At 34.1% G+C, this 24,757-nt stretch overlaps 16 protein-coding genes across 16 annotated transcripts, besides 2 other annotated features; 7 read left to right on the top strand and 9 right to left on the bottom strand.

Annotated features, from left to right (window-relative positions):
- Nucleotides 1-1,243: part of a mobile genetic element that runs on past the window's edge.
- Nucleotides 1,215-1,243: a terminal%2Cinverted (terminal inverted repeat of MuDR-4N1_TV transposon ID:TVAGG3_0040380).
- A 2,045-nt stretch (nucleotides 1,244-3,288) lies between these two features.
- Nucleotides 3,289-4,794, top strand: TVAGG3_0040370 (uncharacterized protein; the record flags this gene model as incomplete). The annotated part of the gene is made up of 1 exon (XM_001323978.1): nucleotides 3,289-4,794. One exon carries the CDS (start codon nucleotides 3,289-3,291, stop codon nucleotides 4,792-4,794), a length of 1,506 nt encoding a protein of 501 aa, XP_001324013.1.
- Nucleotides 4,795-5,014: 220 nt separating this feature from the next.
- On the bottom strand, nucleotides 5,015-5,698 carry TVAGG3_0040360 (ANC1 homology domain (AHD) family; the record flags this gene model as incomplete). The annotated part of the gene is made up of 1 exon (XM_001323977.1): nucleotides 5,015-5,698. One exon carries the CDS (start codon nucleotides 5,696-5,698, stop codon nucleotides 5,015-5,017), a length of 684 nt encoding a protein of 227 aa, XP_001324012.1.
- A 67-nt stretch (nucleotides 5,699-5,765) lies between these two features.
- TVAGG3_0040350 (acylglycerol lipase protein) lies at nucleotides 5,766-6,650 on the top strand (the record flags this gene model as incomplete). Its single annotated transcript, XM_001323976.1, has 1 exon — nucleotides 5,766-6,650. The coding sequence occupies one exon, from the start codon at nucleotides 5,766-5,768 to the stop codon at nucleotides 6,648-6,650; it is 885 nt and encodes a 294-aa protein (XP_001324011.1).
- Nucleotides 6,651-6,751: 101 nt separating this feature from the next.
- Nucleotides 6,752-7,934, bottom strand: TVAGG3_0040340 (protein tyrosine/serine/threonine phosphatase protein; the record flags this gene model as incomplete). The annotated part of the gene is made up of 1 exon (XM_001323975.1): nucleotides 6,897-7,934. One exon carries the CDS (start codon nucleotides 7,932-7,934, stop codon nucleotides 6,897-6,899), a length of 1,038 nt encoding a protein of 345 aa, XP_001324010.1.
- A 118-nt stretch (nucleotides 7,935-8,052) lies between these two features.
- On the top strand, nucleotides 8,053-9,356 carry TVAGG3_0040330 (peptidyl-prolyl cis-trans isomerase protein; the record flags this gene model as incomplete). Its single annotated transcript, XM_001323974.1, has 1 exon — nucleotides 8,281-9,246. One exon carries the CDS (start codon nucleotides 8,281-8,283, stop codon nucleotides 9,244-9,246), a length of 966 nt encoding a protein of 321 aa, XP_001324009.1.
- Nucleotides 9,357-9,864: 508 nt separating this feature from the next.
- TVAGG3_0040320 (Chain D Ribosomal Protein S3) lies at nucleotides 9,865-10,591 on the top strand (the record flags this gene model as incomplete). The annotated part of the gene is made up of 1 exon (XM_001323973.2): nucleotides 9,898-10,548. The coding sequence occupies one exon, from the start codon at nucleotides 9,898-9,900 to the stop codon at nucleotides 10,546-10,548; it is 651 nt and encodes a 216-aa protein (XP_001324008.1).
- A 45-nt stretch (nucleotides 10,592-10,636) lies between these two features.
- Nucleotides 10,637-12,016, bottom strand: TVAGG3_0040310 (uncharacterized protein; the record flags this gene model as incomplete). The annotated part of the gene is made up of 1 exon (XM_001323972.1): nucleotides 10,679-11,992. One exon carries the CDS (start codon nucleotides 11,990-11,992, stop codon nucleotides 10,679-10,681), a length of 1,314 nt encoding a protein of 437 aa, XP_001324007.1.
- Nucleotides 12,017-12,582: 566 nt separating this feature from the next.
- TVAGG3_0040300 (uncharacterized protein) lies at nucleotides 12,583-14,313 on the bottom strand (the record flags this gene model as incomplete). The annotated part of the gene is made up of 1 exon (XM_001323971.1): nucleotides 12,619-14,313. The coding sequence occupies one exon, from the start codon at nucleotides 14,311-14,313 to the stop codon at nucleotides 12,619-12,621; it is 1,695 nt and encodes a 564-aa protein (XP_001324006.1).
- A 706-nt stretch (nucleotides 14,314-15,019) lies between these two features.
- TVAGG3_0040290 (proteasome regulatory particle assembly) lies at nucleotides 15,020-15,310 on the top strand (the record flags this gene model as incomplete). The annotated part of the gene is made up of 1 exon (XM_001323970.1): nucleotides 15,020-15,310. One exon carries the CDS (start codon nucleotides 15,020-15,022, stop codon nucleotides 15,308-15,310), a length of 291 nt encoding a protein of 96 aa, XP_001324005.1.
- An 85-nt stretch (nucleotides 15,311-15,395) lies between these two features.
- Nucleotides 15,396-16,249, top strand: TVAGG3_0040280 (spectrin binding; the record flags this gene model as incomplete). The annotated part of the gene is made up of 1 exon (XM_001323969.2): nucleotides 15,396-16,187. The coding sequence occupies one exon, from the start codon at nucleotides 15,396-15,398 to the stop codon at nucleotides 16,185-16,187; it is 792 nt and encodes a 263-aa protein (XP_001324004.1).
- A 33-nt stretch (nucleotides 16,250-16,282) lies between these two features.
- Nucleotides 16,283-18,351, bottom strand: TVAGG3_0040270 (dipeptidyl peptidase III-related family; the record flags this gene model as incomplete). The annotated part of the gene is made up of 1 exon (XM_001323968.2): nucleotides 16,311-18,350. The coding sequence occupies one exon, from the start codon at nucleotides 18,348-18,350 to the stop codon at nucleotides 16,311-16,313; it is 2,040 nt and encodes a 679-aa protein (XP_001324003.1).
- A 738-nt stretch (nucleotides 18,352-19,089) lies between these two features.
- On the bottom strand, nucleotides 19,090-19,758 carry TVAGG3_0040260 (phosphoprotein phosphatase protein; the record flags this gene model as incomplete). Its single annotated transcript, XM_001323967.1, has 1 exon — nucleotides 19,119-19,751. The coding sequence occupies one exon, from the start codon at nucleotides 19,749-19,751 to the stop codon at nucleotides 19,119-19,121; it is 633 nt and encodes a 210-aa protein (XP_001324002.1).
- A 554-nt stretch (nucleotides 19,759-20,312) lies between these two features.
- Nucleotides 20,313-20,837, top strand: TVAGG3_0040250 (uncharacterized protein; the record flags this gene model as incomplete). The annotated part of the gene is made up of 1 exon (XM_001323966.1): nucleotides 20,313-20,837. One exon carries the CDS (start codon nucleotides 20,313-20,315, stop codon nucleotides 20,835-20,837), a length of 525 nt encoding a protein of 174 aa, XP_001324001.1.
- A 55-nt stretch (nucleotides 20,838-20,892) lies between these two features.
- On the bottom strand, nucleotides 20,893-21,616 carry TVAGG3_0040240 (bromodomain family; the record flags this gene model as incomplete). The annotated part of the gene is made up of 1 exon (XM_001323965.1): nucleotides 21,085-21,486. One exon carries the CDS (start codon nucleotides 21,484-21,486, stop codon nucleotides 21,085-21,087), a length of 402 nt encoding a protein of 133 aa, XP_001324000.1.
- Nucleotides 21,617-21,886: 270 nt separating this feature from the next.
- Nucleotides 21,887-23,049, bottom strand: TVAGG3_0040230 (tetratricopeptide repeat domain domain-containing protein; the record flags this gene model as incomplete). Its single annotated transcript, XM_001323964.1, has 1 exon — nucleotides 21,918-23,039. One exon carries the CDS (start codon nucleotides 23,037-23,039, stop codon nucleotides 21,918-21,920), a length of 1,122 nt encoding a protein of 373 aa, XP_001323999.1.
- A 397-nt stretch (nucleotides 23,050-23,446) lies between these two features.
- Nucleotides 23,447-24,321, bottom strand: TVAGG3_0040220 (ubiquitin carboxyl-terminal hydrolase FAM188A-like family; the record flags this gene model as incomplete). Its single annotated transcript, XM_001323963.2, has 1 exon — nucleotides 23,484-24,308. One exon carries the CDS (start codon nucleotides 24,306-24,308, stop codon nucleotides 23,484-23,486), a length of 825 nt encoding a protein of 274 aa, XP_001323998.1.
- Nucleotides 24,322-24,757: the final 436 nt, after the last annotated feature.

The raw sequence follows: 24,757 nt of genomic DNA, 5'->3' as shown, positions 1-24,757 counted from the left end.
CCTTTTCATTTGGCCTCTGCTGATCAAAGATTCGGCGAAGCCATTCTTCGTCTCAGGAGCCCCAAGGCTCCCAATCATTACGAAAGGGAGCCTCAGGGCTCCTGAGAATCCATCAGCAGAGGCCTTTTCATTTGGCCTCTGCTGATCAAAGATTCGGCGAAGCCATTCTTCGTCTCAGGAGCCCCAAGGCTCCCAATCATTACGAAAGGGAGCCTCAGGGCTCCTGAGAATCCATCAGCAGAGGCCTTTTCATTTGGCCTCTGCTGATCAAAGATTCGGCGAAGCCATTCTTCGTCTCAGGAGCCCCAAGGCTCCCAATCATTACGAAAGGGAGCCTCAGGGCTCCTGAGAATCCATCAGCAGAGGCCTTTTCATTTGGCCTCTGCTGATCAAAGATTCGGCGAAGCCATTCTTCGTCTCAGGAGCTCCAAGGCTCCCAATCATTACGAAAGGGAGCCTCAGGGCTCCTGAGAATCCATCAGCAGAGGCCTTTTCATTTGGCCTCTGCTGATCAAAGATTCGGCGAAGCCATTCTTCGTCTCAGGAGCCCCAAGGCTCCCAATCATTACGAAAGGGAGCCTCAGGGCTCCTGAGAATCCATCAGCAGAGGCCTTTTCATTTGGCCTCTGCTGATCAAAGATTCGGCGAAGCCATTCTTCGTCTCAGGAGCCCCAAGGCTCCCAATCATTACGAAAGGGAGCCTCAGGGCTCCTGAGAATCCATCAGCAGAGGCCTTTTCATTTGGCCTCTGCTGATCAAAGATTCGGCGAAGCCATTCTTCGTCTCAGGAGCCCCAAGGCTCCCAATCATTACGAAAGGGAGCCTCAGGGCTCCTGAGAAACCTCTTTGAGAAGGTTTTCTTTAAGAAAACCTTCTCAAAGATGATTGTCAGCATTCACTCAAAATCTACCAAGAGTTTCAAAGTTTCAAATCTATCTGAAATGAAGCTTTGAATCTCTTGTATATCTAATTGTAGAGGTACCTTTTCAAAATGTCTTCTATTGATTAAATTTAATCAGTAAAAGTCATTTTGAAAAGGTACATCTCTATAATTGCTATTGAGCATTCACTCTTGGAACCTTGGAGCTCTTGTGTAGTGCATGAAAACTCCAAGATTCTAGCATAAAACATATATCATAGACATAATTTCTTCAAATATAATTTAAGGTTATTTTTTAAAAAATGAGAAAAGCGTAATTTAAGGTTATTGAAAAGTGACACTTGGCAAATTTGTCCCGCACTCAAAATGGTTTAGGAGATTATAGTTATAAATTATTGCATATATGACCCTTGGAGCAATAAATTCACCAATTTACTCTTTCAAAATTTATTATAATAAATGATGATTGATTCAATAAATTTTGATAGCGATGATATCCATAATTTTGAGTGACAAATGTCAATATATTTCTGTTGGAGGAACAAGTACACCATCTTTATTGCGTTTTAAGCAATAGTGAGGCCAAAGTCTGGGATAATATTTGTCTTTGGCAAGTTCATCCACAAGTTCAAAGTATTTTCTTAATGGATTATTTGAACAGTTGATCTCGTCATATCTAAATTTTGTTTGTTTGAAGTATTTTGTACAAAATTTTGAACCGAATTCAACCGTAAACCATGGAATTCGCTCTGCTGCTTTGGAAAATTCTAACAAGTATGAAATTATTTCGTCTGGTGTGTTCATCTCTGGTTTCTTAAGAAATTTTAATACTAGCTCTTCAACTACAAAACCAACCATACTAATAGTGTGTATGGTATAAGTTTGACTCTTTTTTTCAATCTCCCTAAGAAATACTTTAACTGCCAGTCTCGCAACATAGTCGAAATCTTCTTCATAAAGATTAATTCCTTTTGTGAATGCTATTAAACTTTTTATTGAATTTAAATGAAGTCCATTGAATCTATCTTCCTCTGGAATATATATAGATTTTAAATACTCAATGATGTTCTCTGATAAATTGAGCCTGTAGAAAGGGCCACAAATGCTTCCATGTTGATATAAATAAATTATTTGGCAAAATTTGGGATCTATATAGGAGTCCCTATCTCGTTCTTTAAACCAATAGCAGAAGAATCTTGACAAGAGTGATATGTATGGTTCATGAATGTAAGCATATATCGTTGAGATAAGTCTGAAAAGCATTTTTGAAACAAAATGTCAAAATTTTTCAAAAAAAATTGAATTGTTTCCATTGAAAGATGTTGTAATTAGAGAATTTCTGCTAAAATAAGTTTTTAAATCTCCTTTTCATATATTCACATCATTTTGTTTTACAAACTTCTCTCATCATTTATGATATCATGATTCTTTGTAATTATTCGAATATTTAATTAGAATATGTTGATTTTAATATTCATTCAAACTGGCTTATACCCCAAATATATAATATATATTCATTTCAGTAAATTTCAAAATGTGATATTAAAAAATATCTTATTTTGTGGTGCAACAATTTCTATTTATTTATATAAGAATAAATACAGCTATGTGTGTGTATGACAAACGAAAAGCATTGTAATTATTATAAATTTTACATGTTGGTATAAAATCAGCTGGGAATTCCCCTACAATGGTTACATAGTGATCACAAAAAGAAGTATTTTTGAAATTTGGCAGAACAAAGATATTAATATTCGGAAATGAAGACAATTTTGATGTACAAATACTAATGAAATCACCTCCAAACCATATATATTTCAATACCTTATTAGTAACAAAAAGATCATCTGAAATATAATTGAGATTTGGAGGAAAAACAATTGATTCTATTAATGAATCAACACCAAAACTTGCTCCAATTGTTGTTAATGACGAATATTTATCAAATTCTACTGTTTTCAATTGTCTGCAGTAATCTAATGCAACGAATCCTATTTCTTCAACAAATCTTCCTATTTTTATTGCGCTCATATGTGAATGACGAAATGCATGTGATCCTATCTTTTTAACCAAATAGAATTTATTATTGTATGTGATAGTTGCTGGTATAATTACATTGAAATATGTATTTGTTTTATCAATATAAGCATTGCAATCATAAGAGCCATTTATACTTTTTGAGTCAAGGTGTGTTCCAACCATTGCTTCATCGTTTGTTATCAAATAGTTGAATTTGCCGATTTGTGCTATCATCTGAAATCAATTAATATATTCAATGAAATACAGAGATATAGAGTTCCTTATCATTCAGACAGGTTTATTAGTACAGATAGATAAAAAAAATGAATCCCAAATTTCATGAGATTTCGTTCCATAAAAATAAATCAAAAAAAGTCACTTTTTATATTATGACGGTTGCATTTTCTCATAAATTACTACCTCCAGCAGATTGCACTGATATATTTGGATGTGTTCAACAGTCAGAAGAACCATCTGGAGATATTATTGAGATCAAAAAACCAAAGCGTTGCAGAAATTGCAAATGTTTAATGTTCCCTCTTGAAGATGGCAAGAGAGAAGATTGTCCACTCTGCCATCCTCAAGCAACATTTGCCAATAAGACTTTCAAATTTGATGTAAAATCTCGTGAAAGAAATTTAATAGTTTTCGTATTCGATATAACAGTTCCATTATCTGCATTAAATGTGTTGTTATACGATCTGTATAACAATACAACAGATAAAGACACAATAAGTTTAATATTAGTTTCAGATCGAATTGTTTTTATTACAATCGTCAATGGATTAGTTGTTTTTGAGACGTATACCCATTCTTCAGAAATTACAACGACAATTAGTCATTCTTTTGATCGCGAAACTCTCAAAAATGTTGTTATTCCGTCAATTTCATCAGCGTTTGCATTAATCCCAGCAAAACTCTTGAACGTATATGACTACTACGATATATTCAAATGCGCATGTAAAATCTCAAATGAAACACCTTTCAAATTATTTTTATTTTCCAACAGACACTGCGATACTATAAACGCAGATGACGCGAAATACATCAGTGAAATGGTCAAAGAGAACGATTCTATCATTCACATTGGCTGTATCAATGAATTCAAGAGATTTACTGCTGCAACGAGAAGCGTCTTCGGAAAAGTCTTTTCTGTTACGACATTACCTAAATCAGGATATTTATCAAAGCTTGGTGACAAGCATGTCAATAAATTCCGTATTTTCGCACCTGGAGCTTTCGAATTTACAAAAGTGACAAATTCTTCAGGAAATCTGAGAATGTCTCCTAATTTATCGAAGCTTAAACTAAACGGATTTACAGGAGGAAGTGTCAGATTCTCATTTGACGCCGGAAGAACTGATTTTAAGATTCTGAGGTTACTTGAAGAGGTTCGCACTACATCAGGAACATTTCTTACACTTCATACATTCAATGTTGCAGAATCTGTTGAAAAATTCAGAGAATCAATTCAAAATGAAGTTTATAATACTTTAATTCTCAAAGGTTTTGCTTCAGATGTTCTTCGTTCAGTCTGGAATGGCGATAAGTTCGATCAGATTCTTCCAAATCTCCTTTTGCCGGTAAAAGATTTATTAAAGGGTACATCTTTGCATAATATCGGAGCCAATGAACAAATTGATATTCTCCGCTTGTATTATGTCCTTTGCTCTTACGGAAATACAGATATCAAAGCAAGAATTGTTAAGATGGAAAATTCTGAAGCTTTGATTGTTCCTCCTTCAGTTTTCATCCTTGATGAAGATGGAAAAAGTGATAAATATGAAGAAATCCTTTCCAAATTTGATTGGCCATTTGAATTGAAATTTATTCAAAACAAATCAGCATTTCAGTTTGTTGCTGAAAAGTTTGGACTGAATATTGCAGATATTTAATGTTATTTTTTGTTATTTCGTAACAATTGTTATATTTTAATAAAAATTTCTTTTTTGAACTGATTTTTTTTCTTATTTGCTTGGCTGTAAATATTCTAAAGTTTAAAAAACAACAATGTAAAGTATTATTTATTACTAACAAGAGAATAAAATTAAATCATAAACTATTATTTGCGCCATTATTATTGACTTGTGGTTCTTCTGTAGGTAGTTCTCGCATTTACATGGTTGCAAGCATTCCTTGGATCAGTTTAATGGTATATTTGCTGCATTTGAATAAATCAAAGCCAATCGTGCCATTTGGTGCAACAATTACCGTTTCTTCACATGCTCTAACCATCTTTCCAATTTCTTGTAAGTTTTCATCGTTCTTCAAGCGCATTAATTGATTTTTAATTGATAATAACTCATGATCCTCGGGTTCGTAGTCCTGTATATCGCTATCATCATTGTAAACATAATCTAATGGTTGCTCCTTAGGATGTTGCATAGAATTAACGTAAGAAGCGAATTCTGAAATATCATTTGGAATAATTGATAAATTGTTCCTAATATCTGAAATGTAGTGTTGCGTATGTGATCTATATGCAATTCCGTCATATTTGAACAGTTTGTCCAACTCTTCATTGACGAACTGCTGAAATGATTGAATTGCAAGTGTTAAATCTGACTCATCGTTATTTGAAGTTACTGTTTCGTCAATAGCTTCATTAAACTCTTTCAAAAAGCTTTCCGGTGAGTTGTATTTATTGTTATTTAAATTATCAATTACAGTAAAGTATTTTTCTGAAAATGGAAGTCTACAATTAAGTGAGTTCTGTTGATTTTCGAGCGCTAAACCGATTGGTGATGTAAGTGCGGCCTCAAGAACATCAATAACGGCAGCACAAGTTTCAAAATTCATTTCACTATTAAATTTCACTTCCCCCTCTTTATTTTTTGGATATAGACCCCAAATAAAAATATAAAATATGGAATTATCAGAAGCATCTTTTTCATTTGCTTTTGAAGGAGAATCATTTTCAATACCTTGTCGTGACGAAACTTTAACAGGCTGCAAATGGGTAGCTCTTGATTTACCTCCGGAATTTATTGTTGTATATGTCCACGATATTGGTTGCTTTGGATCAATAGATCACGATGTTTTCGATGTATTGACATCACATGGTGCGATTGTATATGCTTGCGACCATCTTGGACACGGACGTTCCAAAGGTAAAATTTTATATCTGTCAATTAGCGATATTGTTGATGAAACACTCAAAGTAATTGATTTGGCAAAATCAGAAAATAATAATTTACCACTATTTTTATTCGGCATTAATGCAGGAGCTTTATCAATAATTTCTCTCATGCTACGCGAAAAAGAAAAACTTAAAAAGTCCGTTAATGGAATTATACTTGAATCACCATGGATATGTTCATGGCAGAAAGTGCAACCTGGCTTATATACAACAGTTTTCTTGATGTTACTGAATTCTATTGCTCCATCACTGATTTATGATCCTGGAGTTTCTTATTTATCCGATACACCTCTATATTTTGAAGCAACTTGTAATCGTTGCTCTTTATATATGCCTTATATGACTCCTCACTTTTATTTATCAGCTATGGATGAAATAACCAAGTGCAGACAAAACATACAAGATTTACCTAGCATTCCAACATTGTTTGCGTTTGGAGAAAAAGATTCCTTCTTAAATCCGAAACAACTCGAAGTTTTCAAATCTCAGATCGCGAACATTTCTAAAATGACCGTCAACAACTACGATGGCGGCCATTGGATTACAAAAGGAAATGCTCGCCCACAATTCTTACAAGATTTCCTTGTTTTCGTTCAGAAACATAGAAAATAATAATATTCTTTGGTTTTTTGTTTTGTAAATTATATGATTTTGTTAGTTATTAAAACAATATAAAATATTTCATTTTTTCTTCATCTTTTTAATATCTAAAAACATGATTTGAGAATAGAATGTTGTAATAAACATCAAAGATATTATGAGATAGAATCGAAAACGAGTCGGGAAAAAAATGAACGAAAAGTCAAAAACAAAACAAACAAGCGCATTTACAAACAACAAGATATAATCTGATAATTCCTATTTCGTAGGGAATTTCTTATGATATTCAAGAATTTGCTTCATAAAGCCATCATTTATCGAAATCATTGGTCTCGCTTTCTGTATAAGCTTTATTGCATCATCTGGTTGGTATCCACGATATCTTAGAAGGAATGCAAAGCATAAAGCAGCAGAACGCGAAATTCCTTTGCGGCAATGAACCAAAACTTTTCCGCCGGACTTGATAGCTTCGTCAGTAAACTTGACAGCTTCCCAGAACTCATCCGTAAGTGTTTCGAAGACTGAATCGATAATGTGAACGTTGAAATAAATAAATTTGTCTGGGAAGCTCGTAGGAGATTGTTTTGCATTCATATTCACAATATGTGTTATTTGGAAATTCTGTAATAGCTTTAAATCGGATGAACACATTTCGCCTGAAATGTATAATCCGTCCATCACGAAATCGACAGTATCTTTAAATACACTAGATCCGAAGAGCGGAGAAGAGGGTGGCGTATATGATTCTTGAGAATTCGTATCTAAAGAAAGTTGAATTGGGGCGTATCGTAACCCCTGGAAATTTAATAATTCTCGGGTTCTAGCAGCCGCTGGAGTTCTCTTAAAGGCTTCTGATATTGATTTGGGAAGAACGGATTCTGAGAATATTGATTCTAGTGCGATTACTACATTTGAAGAATAAATATGAAATTTAATTGATTTAACGATATGCATCATTTCGTTTCGTTCGTCTGAGTTTTGTGATATTGGAGTGAAGATCCAAATTTTTATATTATCTGTCGAATTAATCACAGACGTTCGAAAATATTGATGTAAATGCCTAACTGTTTCAACATAGCTTACTTTAGGATATATGTATTCTCCTTTTCGAGGTATTTCTCGATTTGGAGGTTCCATTAGAATTATTGGATCGCTCATAAAACTAGAAGGGTTTCGAAAAAAAACTACTGCTGGAATAGGACTCAGCACGCCGTCAGACATCGTAAATATAGTGAGAGCTTTCTGCCCGGAAGAAGGCTCGCCTGCACTGATGTCGTTGCTAAAGCCTTGACCCATTTTTTTGAAAAACCCGCTGTTTTTTTGACAAACGAGATTATTTAGAAAGTATATAAAATATTGATTCACATCTGTTTCTAAATCTGGTGATTTCAACATTCAATTTTTCTTTTCAAAGCACAATTGTTTTGAAATCGTAATATTTTGAAGAAAGATACTTGTGGTTATGCATTTTAACAGATATTATAAAATATTTGATAGTAATTTTTTTCTTGATCTTGCTTTTTCCACGTTATTGTATTCTTATTGTCTTCAATTTTATTAATATATTTGATAATTATGAAGGTTCTATATATGAGACACAATGTAAACATTAATGCGGCATGTCAAACTAATTAATTTTTGAATGTCGATTGCTTTTATAACATCTCGAGGAACTTTTGTTGTCGATCTATTCCTTAAAACAGCGCCAATGCAAGGATTTAATATGCTCAAGCTTGCGAAGATAAATTACTTCAATAATTCCTTGGTTTTAGAAATCATGAAAGATTTTTATCTAAGAATAGGAAATTTACAAAATCCTGGAGGCACAACAGTATACCAGTTACTAACAAACAACAACACAATGTATATTCGCGATGAAATCAACAATAAATTATCTCATTCAACAGCAGGTTTCATTAGTACATCCAATTCAGCTAAAGACCAGAATACATCTGAGTTTTTTATTACTTTAGGTCGCGATCTTTCGCGTTTTGACTCAATCCGAACAATTTTCGGGAGAATATCTGAAAATTTTGAATTAATTAAGTCAATTTCTGAAGAATTTGTCGATGAAACCTACAGACCATATAAAAATATTAGAATACTAGGTACTAAAATTTTATATGATCCTTTTGAAGACCCGCCTGGTTTTGAAGCTCTTAAAACTCGCTTTGTACCATATGGAGTAGTCAAAGAAACTAATAGGCTCGAATATGATGAAATTCTTGAAGACATTGATCCAGAAAAAAGTCTTGAAAAAATCGAAAAATTGAAAACGCAGCATAACGCTGAAATCTTGGAAATGCTTGGAGATATACCTGATGCAGATGCCAGACCACCTGATACAACATTATTCATATGCAAACTGCATCCAAGAACGACAGAAGATGGTTTACGAATCGTTTTCTCCAAATTCGGAACAGTAACAAGAGTTGACTTGTTGAAAGACAAGAAAACAGGCCAATCTCTTTGCTACGGCTTCATCGAATTTTCAAAGGCTGTTGAAGCAGAAAACGCTTACAAGAAAATGCAACGAGCTGTTATTGATAACAGAATTGTTCTTGTTGACTTCTGTCAATCATTAAGAGGACCTCAATCCAAGAAATAACGATCTGTATGTTAAGACTCATAAGAATTAACATTATCTTTATAAACTAAATAAAATTTGTTTGTTTTCTTATTGCTTTGTATTTACTATAAACTTAATTTAGATATTAGGCATTAACTGTATCTTTAATATCCTCTCCTGGCTTAAAAGCTAGAGTATTTTTATCAGAAACCACGAAAATCAATTAAAATTTAATCCCAAATGTTGAAAATTAATTTAGATCTAGCTCTTTTGTTTCTCTATCTAACAAGAATTGGCGTATGAACTGTGGTATTGGATTTTATGATCATATTATTCACTTTTATTACATTTTTGATATATAAATCAATTAAAATTGGTTTAAAAAACATATTTTATGGAATACAGTTTTTACTATCAAAAAATAAAGATATCTACCCATATTATTCCCGCGAAAAATCTCCAAAAAAGTTTTAAAATTGAAAATTTGATGGAAATATCAAATTTTTTTTGAGTTCAATTTTAGAATTTCGAAATATTTTTGGAAATTTGTAATCACAAATATGGAATCTAGTTGAAATTGTATTTCAAATTATTGCATTAAAAAACTTTTTTATCCAAGAGCGTGGTCGGTAAAAGTGACAAATTTTAAATTGTGAGATTTTTGCGGTTTGCTCTGCCTTTTTGAACTTTATGAAGGCTCAGCGCTGCACTAAAGTCCGCCGCATTATCGAAACAGGCCTCTTCTACGCCGAACTCAATGAGCTCCTTACACGTGAACTCACAAAAGAAGGCTATGGTGGCTGCGAAGTTCGCCAAACACCAACACGCACAGAAATCATCATCAAGGCTGCCAACACAAAGGAATTCGTTGACAACCACGGCCGCCGTCTCCAGGAAGTCCGCATGATGATCCAGAAGCGTTGGCGCCTTAAGGAAGACTCCCTTGAGATCTTTATCGACCGTATCCAGCGCAAGGGTCTCTCCGCTCTCAACCAGCTCGAGTCACTCCGCTACAAGCTTATCGCTCGTATCCCAGCTCGTCGTGCTGCCTACTCCATCATCCGTTTCGTTATGGATGCTGGCGCTCGTGGCTGCGAAGTCGCTATCTCCGGCAAGCTCCGTGGTGCTCGTGCTTCTACATCCAAGTATAAAGAGGGCTACATGGTCAAGTCCGGTGATGTTACAAAGCAGTTCGTCACACAGGCTGTCGGCCACATCCCAATGAAGCAGGCTACAATCGGTATCCGCGTCCTCATCATGCTCGCTCAGGACCCATCCGGCATTTCTGGTCCAAAGGAGTCACAGCCAGATGTCATCAAGGTTCATGAGGCTAAGGACTAAGCATATACAAACGTGAGTAAATAGAAAAACTCTTACCATTTACATCTTAATTTTTTTCTTTTTTTTAAAAATAATTTATCGAGATAAATTTCCGTAAAATAACATGATAGTTTACTTTAATATTAAACAATTACTTGTATTGCAAGTTAACTTTGATACCTTTCATGTTCATCTTTGTCAAGATATCGTTAAGTTTAGAAGAGTTAGCGTTTGTGCCATCTTTATCAATGATCCTTCCATCGTCATCTACATAAAGAACAAGCTTTGGCAAAACAGCAACTTTTTCTTTTTCTTCTTCATCATCAGAGTAATAATAATACTCAATAATGGCGTCTTCATCTTCAGAACCTTTACCATACCTCTCTTTGTAGAGTTCGTGCCTGAAATCAATACGTTCTCTCTTTTCTTCGATAATTCTTGTATTTGGTACAGGAATTGTAGTAATTAACGAGTATTCATTATCTGATTTAGGAATTACTACACGTATCTTGACATCGTGAACTTCTGGTCCTGGATATAAAGTATCATAAACTTGAACTCTGTTTTCTATGTTAGGTCTTACTAATTTGATGAGAATCATGCCAGGGTATAAAGCATTTTGCTTGAATGATGTATTCAATTTGTGGTTGAGATGTTTTATGCGGCAAGTATCGAATTTGACCTGATCAAGAGTGCGAGGTTCATAATTATCATTGGTACATTCAACAAAAATCGTTTCTTTTCCACATAATGGATAAGATGAAATAACTTGGATTCTTTTGGTTCCTATGACTTGGCAAACAAGGATAGCTGCTGTATTCTTAACCATTTCAGGCATGAACTTAAATTTATGGCGTAAAACACCATCAATTTCTCTAACTTTGTTATGATGGTGAAAATCAATATATGGATAGGTTGGAGGCATATTTCTTTTAACATTCAAGGGCTGCTTGAAAGTGAATGAATTAGAGAAATTTTTGTCACCCGTAATGGAAACACGAATAGTTTCTTGACAACCATCGATAAGCAATGTTTGGACAATTTGATAGGCATTTTTCACTTCATCAATTATGAAGAATCGAAGAATAACAGCTTTTGGTGGAACCTTATAATCTTCGTTGATAATTGGTGTGGGAGATGTATAATGTTTAACGACCCCATCACTGTTAATCATGCTATCAATAGGAACTGCACCTTTTTCCGTTTCTTTAGATATCAAGATTTTACCATTGTTTGGTATAACTGAATAGCCAATATGCGTATAAAACGATTGGTCATTTCGCAAAGCCAAAAGAAAGATGGATCCTTTGGTAAGAGTATATAAATTCGGCATGTTTTTTATTTTGGAGAAACATTCTTCATTTGGCTGACTGGATTCTGATGAATAAGTCATATACTGAGAGCTAGATGAGTTCGTTGTACTCGATGGTTTCTTTGAGTGATGACTGGATGAACGTCTTGACATAGTATTGCTGAGGATTGATAAAATTTAACTGTGAATTTGATAATTGAAGAAAGTCTGCTAATTTTTTGAAAGGCTATGATTTATATTTTGAGCTAAAACTGAATTCGATAAGTATGCAATTCATGATATAATTGCAAATAAAGAAAATTTAAAAGAAATTCCATAAATGGTGGATGAGACAAAAAATTGTAGTTTTCAATCAGAATTAAAGAGGTCACACATACATACACAAGTGTTTTATTTTCTGATACAAGCACTCAAAAATTTTATGCGATGATCTGAAAAGTTGAACAATAGTTGCTATATTACCGAGTAATCATATAAAAAGATTTGACAAATTGTCAGATTCTATTTTTTATTATTTCCGTCACTTTTACAAATTTAAATTCAAATTGAATAAATCACGTATTGATAATAAAATATGAAAAGTTGGATAGTAGTTCAGTTTCATCGTAAATTATAATCAGCATCTAATGTCCTCATTTATTTGCTCTAAACATTTTTTAAAAAAATACGAAATAGAAATCGATAAATTTCCAGAAGATAAATCTGATCAACAGAGACTTGTGAAATTAAAAACAAATATAAATCGCTACGACATTTACTAAAACATAACATAAAATCTATTAATACTTTGCATATTGAAAATAAGCAAACCAAACGAAATAGGAGAACATTGCAATGACCAATATCAAAAATGGCACATAAGTGGCAGGGCGCTTTCTGATGTTACTCTTCTTCGTAAAAGATTTGGTCGAATTTACAGAGGAATACTCAACAGGAGGGAATTCAAATTGAACATAGTTCTCTATAAGTTCATTTTCTTCATTTAATTCGTCTGAATCCAAGTTTCCATCAACTTTATACTGAGAATTATGATTCTGATCATAGTTGTCATTATTTTCATCATCGGAACCCTCGGGAGTCTGTTGCGGCTTGTTGTCAACTTCTTCACGTGGTTTGAAGCAACCAGCCGGATATAATAATTGAAATTTCAAATTATCCATGTTATAGCATAGATATTTGAATTCTTCTTGGAACTCAGGCTCAATTGTGGAAATCTGGAAATATCCGGCCACATCCGGAAAATTTGGGTAAAAATACAAAAGAGAAGATGCAGCAACCTCAATAGATTCAGATATATTAGGTATATTGAGGTTGTAGAGCTTCCAAAGGTTGTAAGCAACGTATCTGCGAAAATGATAATATCTATTTGCTTTTCTAGCGATTACAAGCCATTGGAAGGTTCTTTTTATATATACTCTCGACCATCTGACCAAAAACTTGCATGTCTTGAAGTATCTTTTGTTTTCACTCAAGATCAAAAAACAAATTGAAGTTTTTTCAGACGGATAAATGGAATGTTGCAGCATATATCGTATGATAGGAAAAGGACGTCTGATCCTTGGGTTCTTCCTGCAAACATTCATGATATTTTGCAAATCTCGCTGATCAAATTCAACTCTTTTCAAAATTTGAGAAGAAAAGTAAATGACAGGGAGAAAAAAGACATCTTTCATCGTAACTAGTAAGTGGTAAAGCATCTGATGAATCTGCGGTATGTGAATAATCTTTGTAACGATATTTTCCACTAAACTAACAGCAACAGGTTCACTAACACGGAATACAGCTACTTTTACGATAAATGTGAGGTATCTCCATGCACACATTTGTATACTTTCGCGGGAATGAATAATTAAATTTATAAAGCAATTGATTACTCTCTCTACAAATGCGGCGTATTGCTTTAATTCTATGGGATAACTAAGCACAATTGCTTCAAAAAGGCTCATGATAATGCATTGCTGTTCAAAGATATGATAATCAGGGTTGGATTTGAATTGAAGTAAAAATGGCGAGAGGTGTACAAATAATTGTTCGTATAATTCTATGTTGTGCACAATTTTTTTGCTATTGATTACTAATTTCGTTGTCTCAAAAAAAAGTTGGGGTTTTTGTAAACTTTCTTGAAAATTATACATGTATTGATAAATATCGAATGTATTGGGAAGCAGGCTTATGTGATCCATCACTTCCTCTGGCGTTTCAGGCGTCAATATTTTTTTATTTGCCTTAATTTTTGATAAAAATGCTGACTTTTGGTTTTGAGGATCAGGGAAATTCTTACCTGATATAGATTCTACAATCGATCTCATATTTTTATAGTATGATTGATCATTTTTGAGATTCAATAGGGACAAAACTGGACATTGTTTAAATATTTTAATGTCATATGCTGTAGCAACACGATACTTAACCTTCTTTTTATCAGAAGATCGATTATACCGTGTGAAATCCCATTGAATACCATATTCCTCCATAATTTATAAACAGGCGATCAATTTCTTTACAAAAAAATTTCTGAAATGGTTTACAAAATAAAAAATACTACATAGGTCTTTGTACACCTTATTTTTCAATTTTTTCTATTCTGAATCAAAATGAATCAGATTTTGTAAAAAAAGTGATTTGAAATAATTTTTATAAAACCTTACATGCATTTCATTCCCCAATGATGGTATCCATCATACACTTTATTTGACTTCAAAGCGGCAATAAACTTTTCTTGATAACTTTTCATCAAATCATCATTTTATCAGAGTCCTAGCAAAACAATGCTAATTAAATAATTACACCTACATGAGTTAGTGAGACTTGGCTGGGCATTAATTCTTATTAATATTTAAATTGAATTGTTCAATTTTTAAATATTTCGATTTGCAAAAAGAAAAATACATAAAAATTGTATAACTGAAGGTAAATTCAGACTGGATATGAAAAAAATCCCTCATAAACGATTTATTTTAAAATTTGTCCTCCCTTTTAATGTAATTGGACAAATAGTATTTGATGCTTCTCTCCTAATATAATCAATTACACATCAAGAGTTAATAAAAAAGAATTCTGCAAAATTTCATATTTAGTATCCATGGAGCAATTGTTGATGAAACAAACCATTATTGGAATATAGCTCTTCTTTTGAAAATGAAATTTATGTAAAATTATGACATCTCAAATTTTTGGTTGATGTCCAAGGGAGAAATTAACCAAACTCATTATGACAAATTGATGGAGATTTATACAGGATATAATGATGTCTACAATGCTTTGTACCGGCTGAAAACAAATGACGAAGAAAAATTAAACGCAATTTACAAAAAAATCAAACAAAACCTGATTGACTGTTATCATATTCGGCCTGATGCGATAATCGCTGCAATATCCCAACTTTCAATTTATAACAACCGCTACATGAAATCATATTTAGCGATTGCCAAACAAATTGTTGACGAATACCATCTAAATAGTATTGAATGAAAACGAAGAAAAAAGTTTTAACGATTATGAAGATTCTCATTATTCATCTGATATTCACGACCAAAAAACAATTTACAAATCTATTATGGATGATGACAAAATAGCATTGATAAATTTTACAGAAAAAGAAGGATTTGATAAAGATCAAATATTATTTAGTGATTTATATCCATTTTCAGGATTTGATAATGCATTACTTGAACTATGTTGTTATCATGGATCTGTTGATTGTTTTAAGTTTTTAAGAACGAAATTTCAATCAAAAATCACTCCAATTTGTCTCAGATATTCATTTTTGGGTGGAAATACAGACATTATAAATGAATGCTTGAAAGTACAAAAACCAGATGAAGTATGCATGGAATATGCAATTATATCACACAACATTGATTTCGTAACATTTTTGATGAATGAACACAATATAAAAATTGATTTAAAATTGTGCTCTATATACAATAATCTTCAATCATTTTTAGTTTATTTGGATCAAACAAATGACATCAACACATGTTTTGTTTATTCTCCGAATTTCCATCTTTCATCACTTTTAGAATATTTTATTTCTAATGGTGCAGATATCAATGCTAAAGACGGAGATGGATCTACCCCTCTTCATGATGCAGCCAAGAAAAATAGCAAAGAAACTGCAGAAATTCTTATTTCAAATGGTGCAGATATCAATGCTAAAGACGGAGATGGATCTACCCCTCTTTATGATGCAGCCAAGTTTAATAACAAAGAAACTGCAGAAATTCTTATTTCAAATGGTGCAGATATCAATGCTAAAGACGGAGATGAATTAACCCCTCTCCAACTAGCAAACAGTGAAAATAACGAAGAAATGGTATCAATATTTATTTCAAACAAGACAAAATAAAGAGTTTTCTCTTATATTCTATGCAAATAAACTTGATTGAAAAGTTCATTCAACATTACTTATCATCATACAAGATTTAAATAAATAAAAAAAGATTTATATATAAAAAATGATATAAAGTTTTTACTGAGAAGCACGGTTAATATTCTCAACAAATGTAAGAGCGACATCGAGTGGTGTTGCCTTGTCTTGGACAACAGATTCAATCTTGTAATTGCCAGCTTCACCGCGAACGACGCCACCGCAGTAAGCAGGTCTCTTCCTTGGCTGTGCGTCGATGAACTTCTTCACTGCCATCCATCTGTCATCGATAGCTGTCATCGCTGCGAAGAAATCTGCTCCTGGGCCAGGAAGACATGTTGACTTGTAGTAAGTGAGGTGCTTGAGGAGCCTTGTGATTGCGTCCTGGATTCCGTCGAGCTTGTTGATATCGACGAAGAGCTGGTATCCGCCATCAGGAAGCTTCTTAACTTCTGCAGCACCGCGGCCCCACATGATGCAAGCTCTGAGGATGGCGAATCTTGCAGCGGAGTGTGCCTGTGTCCACCTCTTAGCCTCTGCGGAGTAGCACCACATCGAGCGGAGACCTGCAACAAGCATCTTGACAATGGTGACAAAGAGGAAGTTCCTCCTGACACTTTTATCTTTGGCCACATTGAAAATATCGAGAACTTCATCGAAGAAAGTGAGGTAAACAGCTGTTGTTTCAGCACGGCATTCCTCGTAAGCTGATGAGCAAGCGCCAAACATCTGATCGAAGGATGTGCCATCTTCTGGCCAGCAAGTTTCGACTTTACGGCCTGGGTTGAGAAGATCATCTACTTTACCTCCTTCAATGTCCTTCTGCTTGAGAAGGCGACCGCTGCCGTGGCCGTAGAGTTCGTGGGCGGCAACAGCGAGAGACTCAATTTGCTCGCAGTACTCTGAAAATACGTCGCGGATTGAAGGATCGAGGATATCTAAGACACTCTTCTGGACAGCGACGGAGGAGAGAACGTTGGAAAGGGTGACGTTTTTGAATCCGACGTTTAAGCGGATTTCGTCGTAGTTTGGAATGTTAATTCCGATCGGATATCCTGTAGATGTCATTTGTAAGATGTTTAATGCGTTGTATGATGGTGGATTGAATGTAGCACGCTCGTATTCCTTTGGATATGGTAATAATTTGAGGATTGTTGCTGATGAATCGACAAAATTATGAAGAGCGACGGATTCGTTCTTGTCGACGCATGAAACAAGGCCTTCGAACTCGCAGCGGCATCCCTTTGGATCGCGGTAGTTCTCAATGAAGCCTGTATGTGTTTCTACAACTGGATCGACATCTTTAACCCAATGCTCACTGTATTTGACATGGGCGGCCACGGAACCGGTTGTGAAGTGTTCGATAAGGCATTTGATCATCTCTGCCTGTGTATCGTTAGCTACGTTCTTCAATGCTTCGTTGAGGTGCTTAACAACCTTCTTGAGAGCTTCTGAGGAGCGTCCCTTTGTAACGTAAACATCCTTTCCGTTGTATGTTCCGACCTTTTGGCCTTTTTCGTCGACTTCGATTGATGCAACTGAAACTTCGTATTTATCAGCATGACGGATGATTGCTGTGTTCTCAATTCTTACGCCTGCAGCCTTGAGAACCTGATCGATGCCTTCTGCTTCACTCTGTGTGAAATCATCTGGTTGATAGTAGACTGTGCATCCATCTGGGTTAAATCCAAGCTGTGACTTTGGACCGGAGACGTCGTAGATGTCTTCAATGCATTCGTCGAGGAGTTTGGAAACGTGGGCGTTCTCTTTAACGATTTCGCGGAGTTGTTCCTTTGTTAAACGTGGTACAAACTTTGTATCACCAAAGCCGAGATAGTTTCCTGAGTTGTAATAGAATGCGCATGCAAATTCTAACAAGTAGAAGAGAGGTGAGTTTTGTTCTGCGTTTCTGAGCTTTTCGATTGGTGTTTCTGTAAGGAAGGCACTGAGGAAAGCATGAATCTTCTTTGATTCTTTGGAAACTTGGTCAAAAAGAACTAAAGCACCAGCATTTTGGGCAAGAATCATATTTGCAGCATATTGGAGTTCTTTTGGTGTCAAGCCGGCAGCATATTGTGGGGCTTTGAGGTCACCAATTGGGAAGTCTGTTGTGCATAAATTGGCAGGAGGAATAGACTTCATAATAAAGGATTTTGAAAAGTGAGATGACCGATTATGAAAATTTTGATCCCGTCCTCATATGAGATATTAGTAAAAACATAATAAATATTACCAGTATATTCGATCTGTCTGATAAAAAATCCTTCATTTGGCAATTTTTGAGATCCCAATGCAAATTTTTTGAAATTCTCAGAAAAATTGAGAGGAAAAATGTTATTAATCGGCAATGTCTCAAATTTAAATTGTCCGTCCAATTTTTTTCTGATTGCTATTTTTCAAAACTTGCCTAAGTGCATATACTTACATAGCACTGTAACATACATTTCTTTCAACTAGATAATAAAATCTCAAATAAAACATTAATTTTCCAGATAATTTCTTGTCTAGAAAACTATTTCTATTTCAATTTGTGCACTTAGTTCCATAATTTTTTCATGACTGTTGATAAGCTATATATATACTGCTTGTATCAATTCATATGAAATGAATAGCTTCTTTCTTCAATAATGATTACAATTATATTCATAGTTCAATGTTGATCCTTTCATCATTGTAGTAAGATGGAAAAAAAATTGGAATTCGTTAAATTATCCTCAATTCTTCTATAATATAAGCTATATTCCGGAATTAGCTTTCTTTAAATCAAAACTGCAATACCCTTCTTATAATTAGTCCAATATTCTGATGAATTTAACAAATATATTATAATCGTAACCATATTCTCAAAACTAAACATATTATCATATATTTTAAAATCACTCTATAAACGCGAATTTTTAATAACAAAATCTATTGGCTACAATTATAAATATATTGACGAACATCGATCGCATTTGCGCCACCCTCTAAGATTGGCAGCAAATAGGAAAGTAATTCATCATCACTCAAATCTCCAAGCCAGGAAGACACTTCTATTCCATTTTCTGGCTGTAATTTGTAACAAGCTGGAGAATTGTCGACAATCATAATAGATGAAAGGTCTCTATCAAAAATGGTTAAATCTTTAACTAATGTTCCATCAATTAGTTGACAATGGTATCGAGTAAGAACTTTTGAAGCGGGAAAAGTAGGAATAACCTTCTGAACAACAGGGACTGCATACTCGGGTAAAGATGCAGTGAATATATAAATATCGTACAGTGGTTCAATGACTTTGAAAAATTCATCAAATCCAGGTCGTTTTTGAACATAAATCGTATATGTAATTCCATTGTATTGAACTGGCATTTCATAGTCATACCAATCAGGCTTGTGGAAACGCGAATGCACAAGTGTTTCATCTAAATCTAAAATTAAAGTTATCTTTTTTTGCGGGTCAACGATTTGAGAAGCTTGAATTATTGCATGGGTCGTAAGGGTTGATTCGAATTGAGAAGGACTGTGCGAAATGACCTTCCTCTCGATAAAATCGAGGGCGGTCATTTCCGAACAATAAAAAAAAATTTTTTTGTGAATCAGGAAAAAATTTAGTTTTGAGAAGGAAAAATTATGAGATCCGATCATTGATTACAAAATTATGAGCCGAGCTGTATTTAGTCATATAAAAGATCATGAACAAAGAGCGGATTGATGTTATCAATGTTACAGTTAATCATGAAACATCCAAGTCATCTTAATCAGAAATTAGAAATATCCGATCAAAACACACCCTCAAAAGAGGTAAAATATAGCAATATTTAACATAATTTTTCTAATAAACAGTAGATCAGCAATCATATTTCGTGTTTCACTTATAATTGTTGCACATGATGCAAAAGAAAGAAAGTTGAGCTTTGTTTTCATTGATTCCACATCGGATGGCGTAATATTTAATCAATAACTCTATTGAAATTTATCAAACTCCAATCTCTTATACTGCGTAATGAAACAAGAATATTCTTATTCATCTCTTTCATTAATATCCAACCCATGATAAATTCTGTAGAATGCTTTGTTCTTGTTCTCTGAGAGAATATTTTACAAAATTGTCACTTTTCATTTCATATGCAAATTGAAAGTTCAACAGATAATTTTATACAAACATTGAAGAACTCTGCCCAAGTAAGTGAAAAGAAGATTCAAGATATATTGAATGAACCTGTCTATGATAATAACACAAAAATTGTTTTTAGAGTTCAAATGCAAACACTCAGAGAGTTTCAATCAATATCTAAATCAAAGGCTATATGTGATTTATTTTCCTGTTTCAATAGACTTGGAAATTTGGATGATTCATTCCCAAATAACAAAAAAGATAAATTCGGTTTTTTACCACAGCAATTTATTAACGATTTTTCAAATGATTCATACTTAGATGTACTTACTAGAATTGCTTCCAATTCCGTTGTTGAACAGAATAAAATAATTTTAGAACTCCTCATTAAAATCTACAGAAATCATCAATCTCAAGATGTTGTGAATTATGTTTCTAAAGTGATGATCAGAGACTTTAAGTTTAATACATCACTCCATGCTTTTAATGCTCCTTCTGAAATCCCTATAATTCCAAATGGTATCTCACTTTTCTAAACTTCTATATGTGTATTATTATGTTAAAAATAAAATTTTCAAATAGTATACTTGACTTTTTATACAGAAAAGTTTAATATAAACAATAATAAAGTACATTGTAAATAAAACAATCAGAAAATTTGGTAATCGTGACAGACATGATGACATTACTTGCTAATTACTTGAAATTCGTAAAAATCATATAATATTTCTAATAGTAATGAGAAAATTGTTCTTTGTAATGAAATTATGATGCCATAGAGATTTATGAGTTTGCCGACGATATTAATTGAAGTAATATCTTTACGTTTGCTTTAACTTTTTGAATCCAACGTTCTTCGGGAGTGAATTTCATCGTTCCAAGTTTATTCTGGAATTTATCACTTAAAACGCAAACAGCTGCGTAGCATTGGCTTCCTTTCTGATATTCATGCAAACATTCTTCCCAAAATCTGTTCATTTCATCTTTCCACTCGTTGATGCTACTGTATTTATTTTCATTGAGTTTTACTAAAATGCCTCCTATTGTAATTTCATCTTCAAATCTCAATAAATCTTCTTTAATTGTTGATGTTTTTTCTGCAAGATATGATGCAAGTGGGTGGTTGATCAATTCTTTTGTTACTGTGATACATTGCTGTCGTGTTGTTTCATCCATTTTGTCCATGAAAATTAAAATCAAAAAGTGACAAAAATACTTTAACTTCGATTTCAATATTATATCAAATGATTTAGCGACCAAAATAGGGTAAAATATTCTTTCCATGCAATGGGTTACAAATATTATTAGTTTTTCTTCTGTTATCCAATCTCTTAATCCCCAATTGAATATTTGAACCCTAAAGAGTTATTTGAGAGTATACCTACATAAACTCAGTTATACAAAGTTATGCTGATATGAATAAATGACTTAAATTGTATTCATTCATGTGCCTTATTACTGGTGTGCTTATGGAAAAAATGAAACACAAGTCTCATTGTAAATGAATTGAGAATGAAATTCATACATCTTTCGTGATTCGACAGGATCTATGAACCAAATTATAAATAATTTTGTTGAAAAGGATGGAAAATGTCTATAATTTGTTTATAATTATATTAGTTCTTATCATGGCAGCCGCAATGGTCGCCGCAGCCACATTTGCCGTCGCATTTGCCGCATCCGCCTTTCCCATCGCACTTACCGCAGCATTCATGGTTTTCTCCTTCATGGCAGTGGCAGTGTTCATGCTCGTGCTCATGTTCGTGCTCGTGGCAGTGACAATGTCCGCATCCGCACTCATCGACCATTGGCTTTGGCTTGTATGTCTCATCACGGACTTCCAGTGGAGGAACTTCACCGCCGTTAATCTTAGCGGCTTCTTCGTTAAGCTCCTTGGCCTTGGCCTCATCCTTTGCAACGCCAATACCGTTGTAGTAGAGCATAGCGAGTTCGTGGAGTGCGATGTGTGAGCGCTCTGTCTTGAGAACTTCTTCGAAGATAGCAGCAGCGCGCTTGGCATCCTTCTTTGGATATTCCATATCTGCAATTGGAGAAAGTAAGATACCAAGGATTATGGATGGGAGTGTAAATTGCTTGTCCTTTGAAGCACGCTCGATGAATTCGAAACCACGTTCGAACTTCTGGTTACGAATTAATAACAAACCAAGTTGGAGCTGAGCTGGAGAAGCATCGTATTTATCTGCAGCAATGATGTATAATTCAATTGCTTTGCTTGCAAGATCTGGAACATGCTGGAAAATTTCGGCAGCTGTTAATAATGATGGAACGAAGTTAGCATTGAGGCCAAATTCGAGATATTTGAAGTGCTCGTCTGAAAGAGCATCACTCATCGTCTTGGCACGATCAGAGAAGATGATGTAAGAGGACATTGGATCTAATTGGTGTGTATCTGGGTGGATGTCAGTAACAAGGATTTCTGGATCCTCTTGTTTGAGCATCTCAATGATGATTTTGAAAACTTTGCCATCCTCGACGAGTTGGGTTGAAACACCTTTGACTTCGCCGAAAAGTTGACCTTCAATGATCGGTGGCTGATCTGGATAACGAACAGAAATAGCATTCTTCTTATCGTTGAGAGCGACAGTAACTTTGGCCGGATCAAATCCATCAACAACTTTGATAGAAATGACAGCATTAGACTCTTCGAGATCACCCTTCCATGTGTAGATATCTCTGAATCTTGGATCGATGACTACTTCCTTATTCTCGTTAGACATCAGAAAATAATTTTGCTTCGTCGGAGATACATTCAATTTCGATTTTTTGGAATTTATAGTAGATATATGGATATACATAAATTTCATATTTTCATTTTTCAATTGCTCTGAAAAATTGAAGATTGAACAAACATAAAAGAATTCATAATGGGGATTATACTTTTACTACCATTTATCCTTTAATGCATTTTCTCCATATAATTTTTCGAAATATCATATTTTTGTGGATTTATAAGATATTTATCTCGGGTTGTGCGATGAGTGCTTAAATTTAAACATCATGCACGAATGTATCACCATGCATGGCGTTTTATGGCACAATTGAGTAATTATTAGTGACGATTTTAGATCTAAATATGAATTACGAGAAAAAATGATTGAAATATGTACACACATTGAGCAAATGAGGCAAAGCAAATATTCGCTTTTATTAAAAAACAAAAATTAATTTCCACGATAGGCATTATTAAGGAGCTCAGTGAAAGGATGCTTTGGTGTGAATGGAACCCATGGATACTTCGAAAGTGAATCGAATTCAAAGAATCCAGAAGGACCAGCGATCATGACTGTAAAGTGGGCTCCATAATAAGCAACCCAAATATTTTGATGAGGATGCGTTAAGAAATGGCCGATTTTTTGGTATTGAACGCATTCTGCATTAGATAATAATCCAAATTCGGGTTGTACAGTGGTTCCTTTTGAAGCCATACCACCAACCGAACCATTATTATCAATATAAGAGTCTAACACTTCTCCTGTAATTAGTAATAAAACAAATGTAAGGTTTGTATATCCAGCTTCATCAATAACATGATCTGGAATTGAAAAGTATCGAAGCCATACAGGACCAACTAATATTACAATGGAAACTACAAAGAGAAGTGTTGCTTGCGGATCATCTGTCCAACGACTCTGACCTAAAAATGTCTGAGCTGTTCTAAGATCCGCTGTAGCTTTCCATGCAATGCGATGGCTTTGTTGGTCAATGTATGTGCAGAATAAGTATGTTCCTCTAACTTTTCTCATAATTTCTAACATCGATTCCCATAATAATTGCTGATTAGTGTATCCTGGGCACTCAGTTTGCTTTTTAATGATATGCGCCTGGAGGGCAGCAAAGAGGCCACATGGACCTGATTTATTTTGAACTAAGCTGTTTGAATTTGGTTTGAAATAAAATGGCTGTCTCCATGACTCTGGGACTTTGCCATCAATAACGAAACCCATGATTTTACTGTAAACAGGATCATTAACTTGAAAATCCTCCATTGTAAATTTCTTTTCCGATAATTTTGATTTTTTTTCTCAATTTTTCATATCCGATTATTTCAAGATTAATTCCGGTGCAAAAACATTTTTGGAATCTTCTCTTATCAGACAAGAACTTTATAATAGTATTAAGACATGAAGATGAGTGAGACTAAAGATATCCTTGAGAAAGGCTGCATAATTCATTTATCGACATAAATCATAAATATTATTATTCTATTCACATTGTAAAGTGCGCATCTTAGCCTGCTACAATGCAGTTTTCATTGTTCTTTGGGATTATAAGATTTCAAATACAAAAATATTCTCAAACTAGATCATCGTATATGATCCGCATCTTATCGAAAGCATTCTTAAATGTGTTTCAATATGAAATCTTATAATTCTCAACTTATCAAAAGGATAGTTAATATTGATCTTTTAATATCTTATCAATAAAGGAAATTCAT

The sequence above is a fragment of the Trichomonas vaginalis genome, chromosome IV, assembly GCF_026262505.1.
Source record: "Trichomonas vaginalis G3 chromosome IV, whole genome shotgun sequence".
Classification (NCBI taxonomy): domain Eukaryota; phylum Parabasalia; order Trichomonadida; family Trichomonadidae; genus Trichomonas; species Trichomonas vaginalis.
The sequence above is the reverse complement of the archived record's forward strand: the minus strand, read 5'-3'. Positions and strand labels throughout refer to the sequence as shown.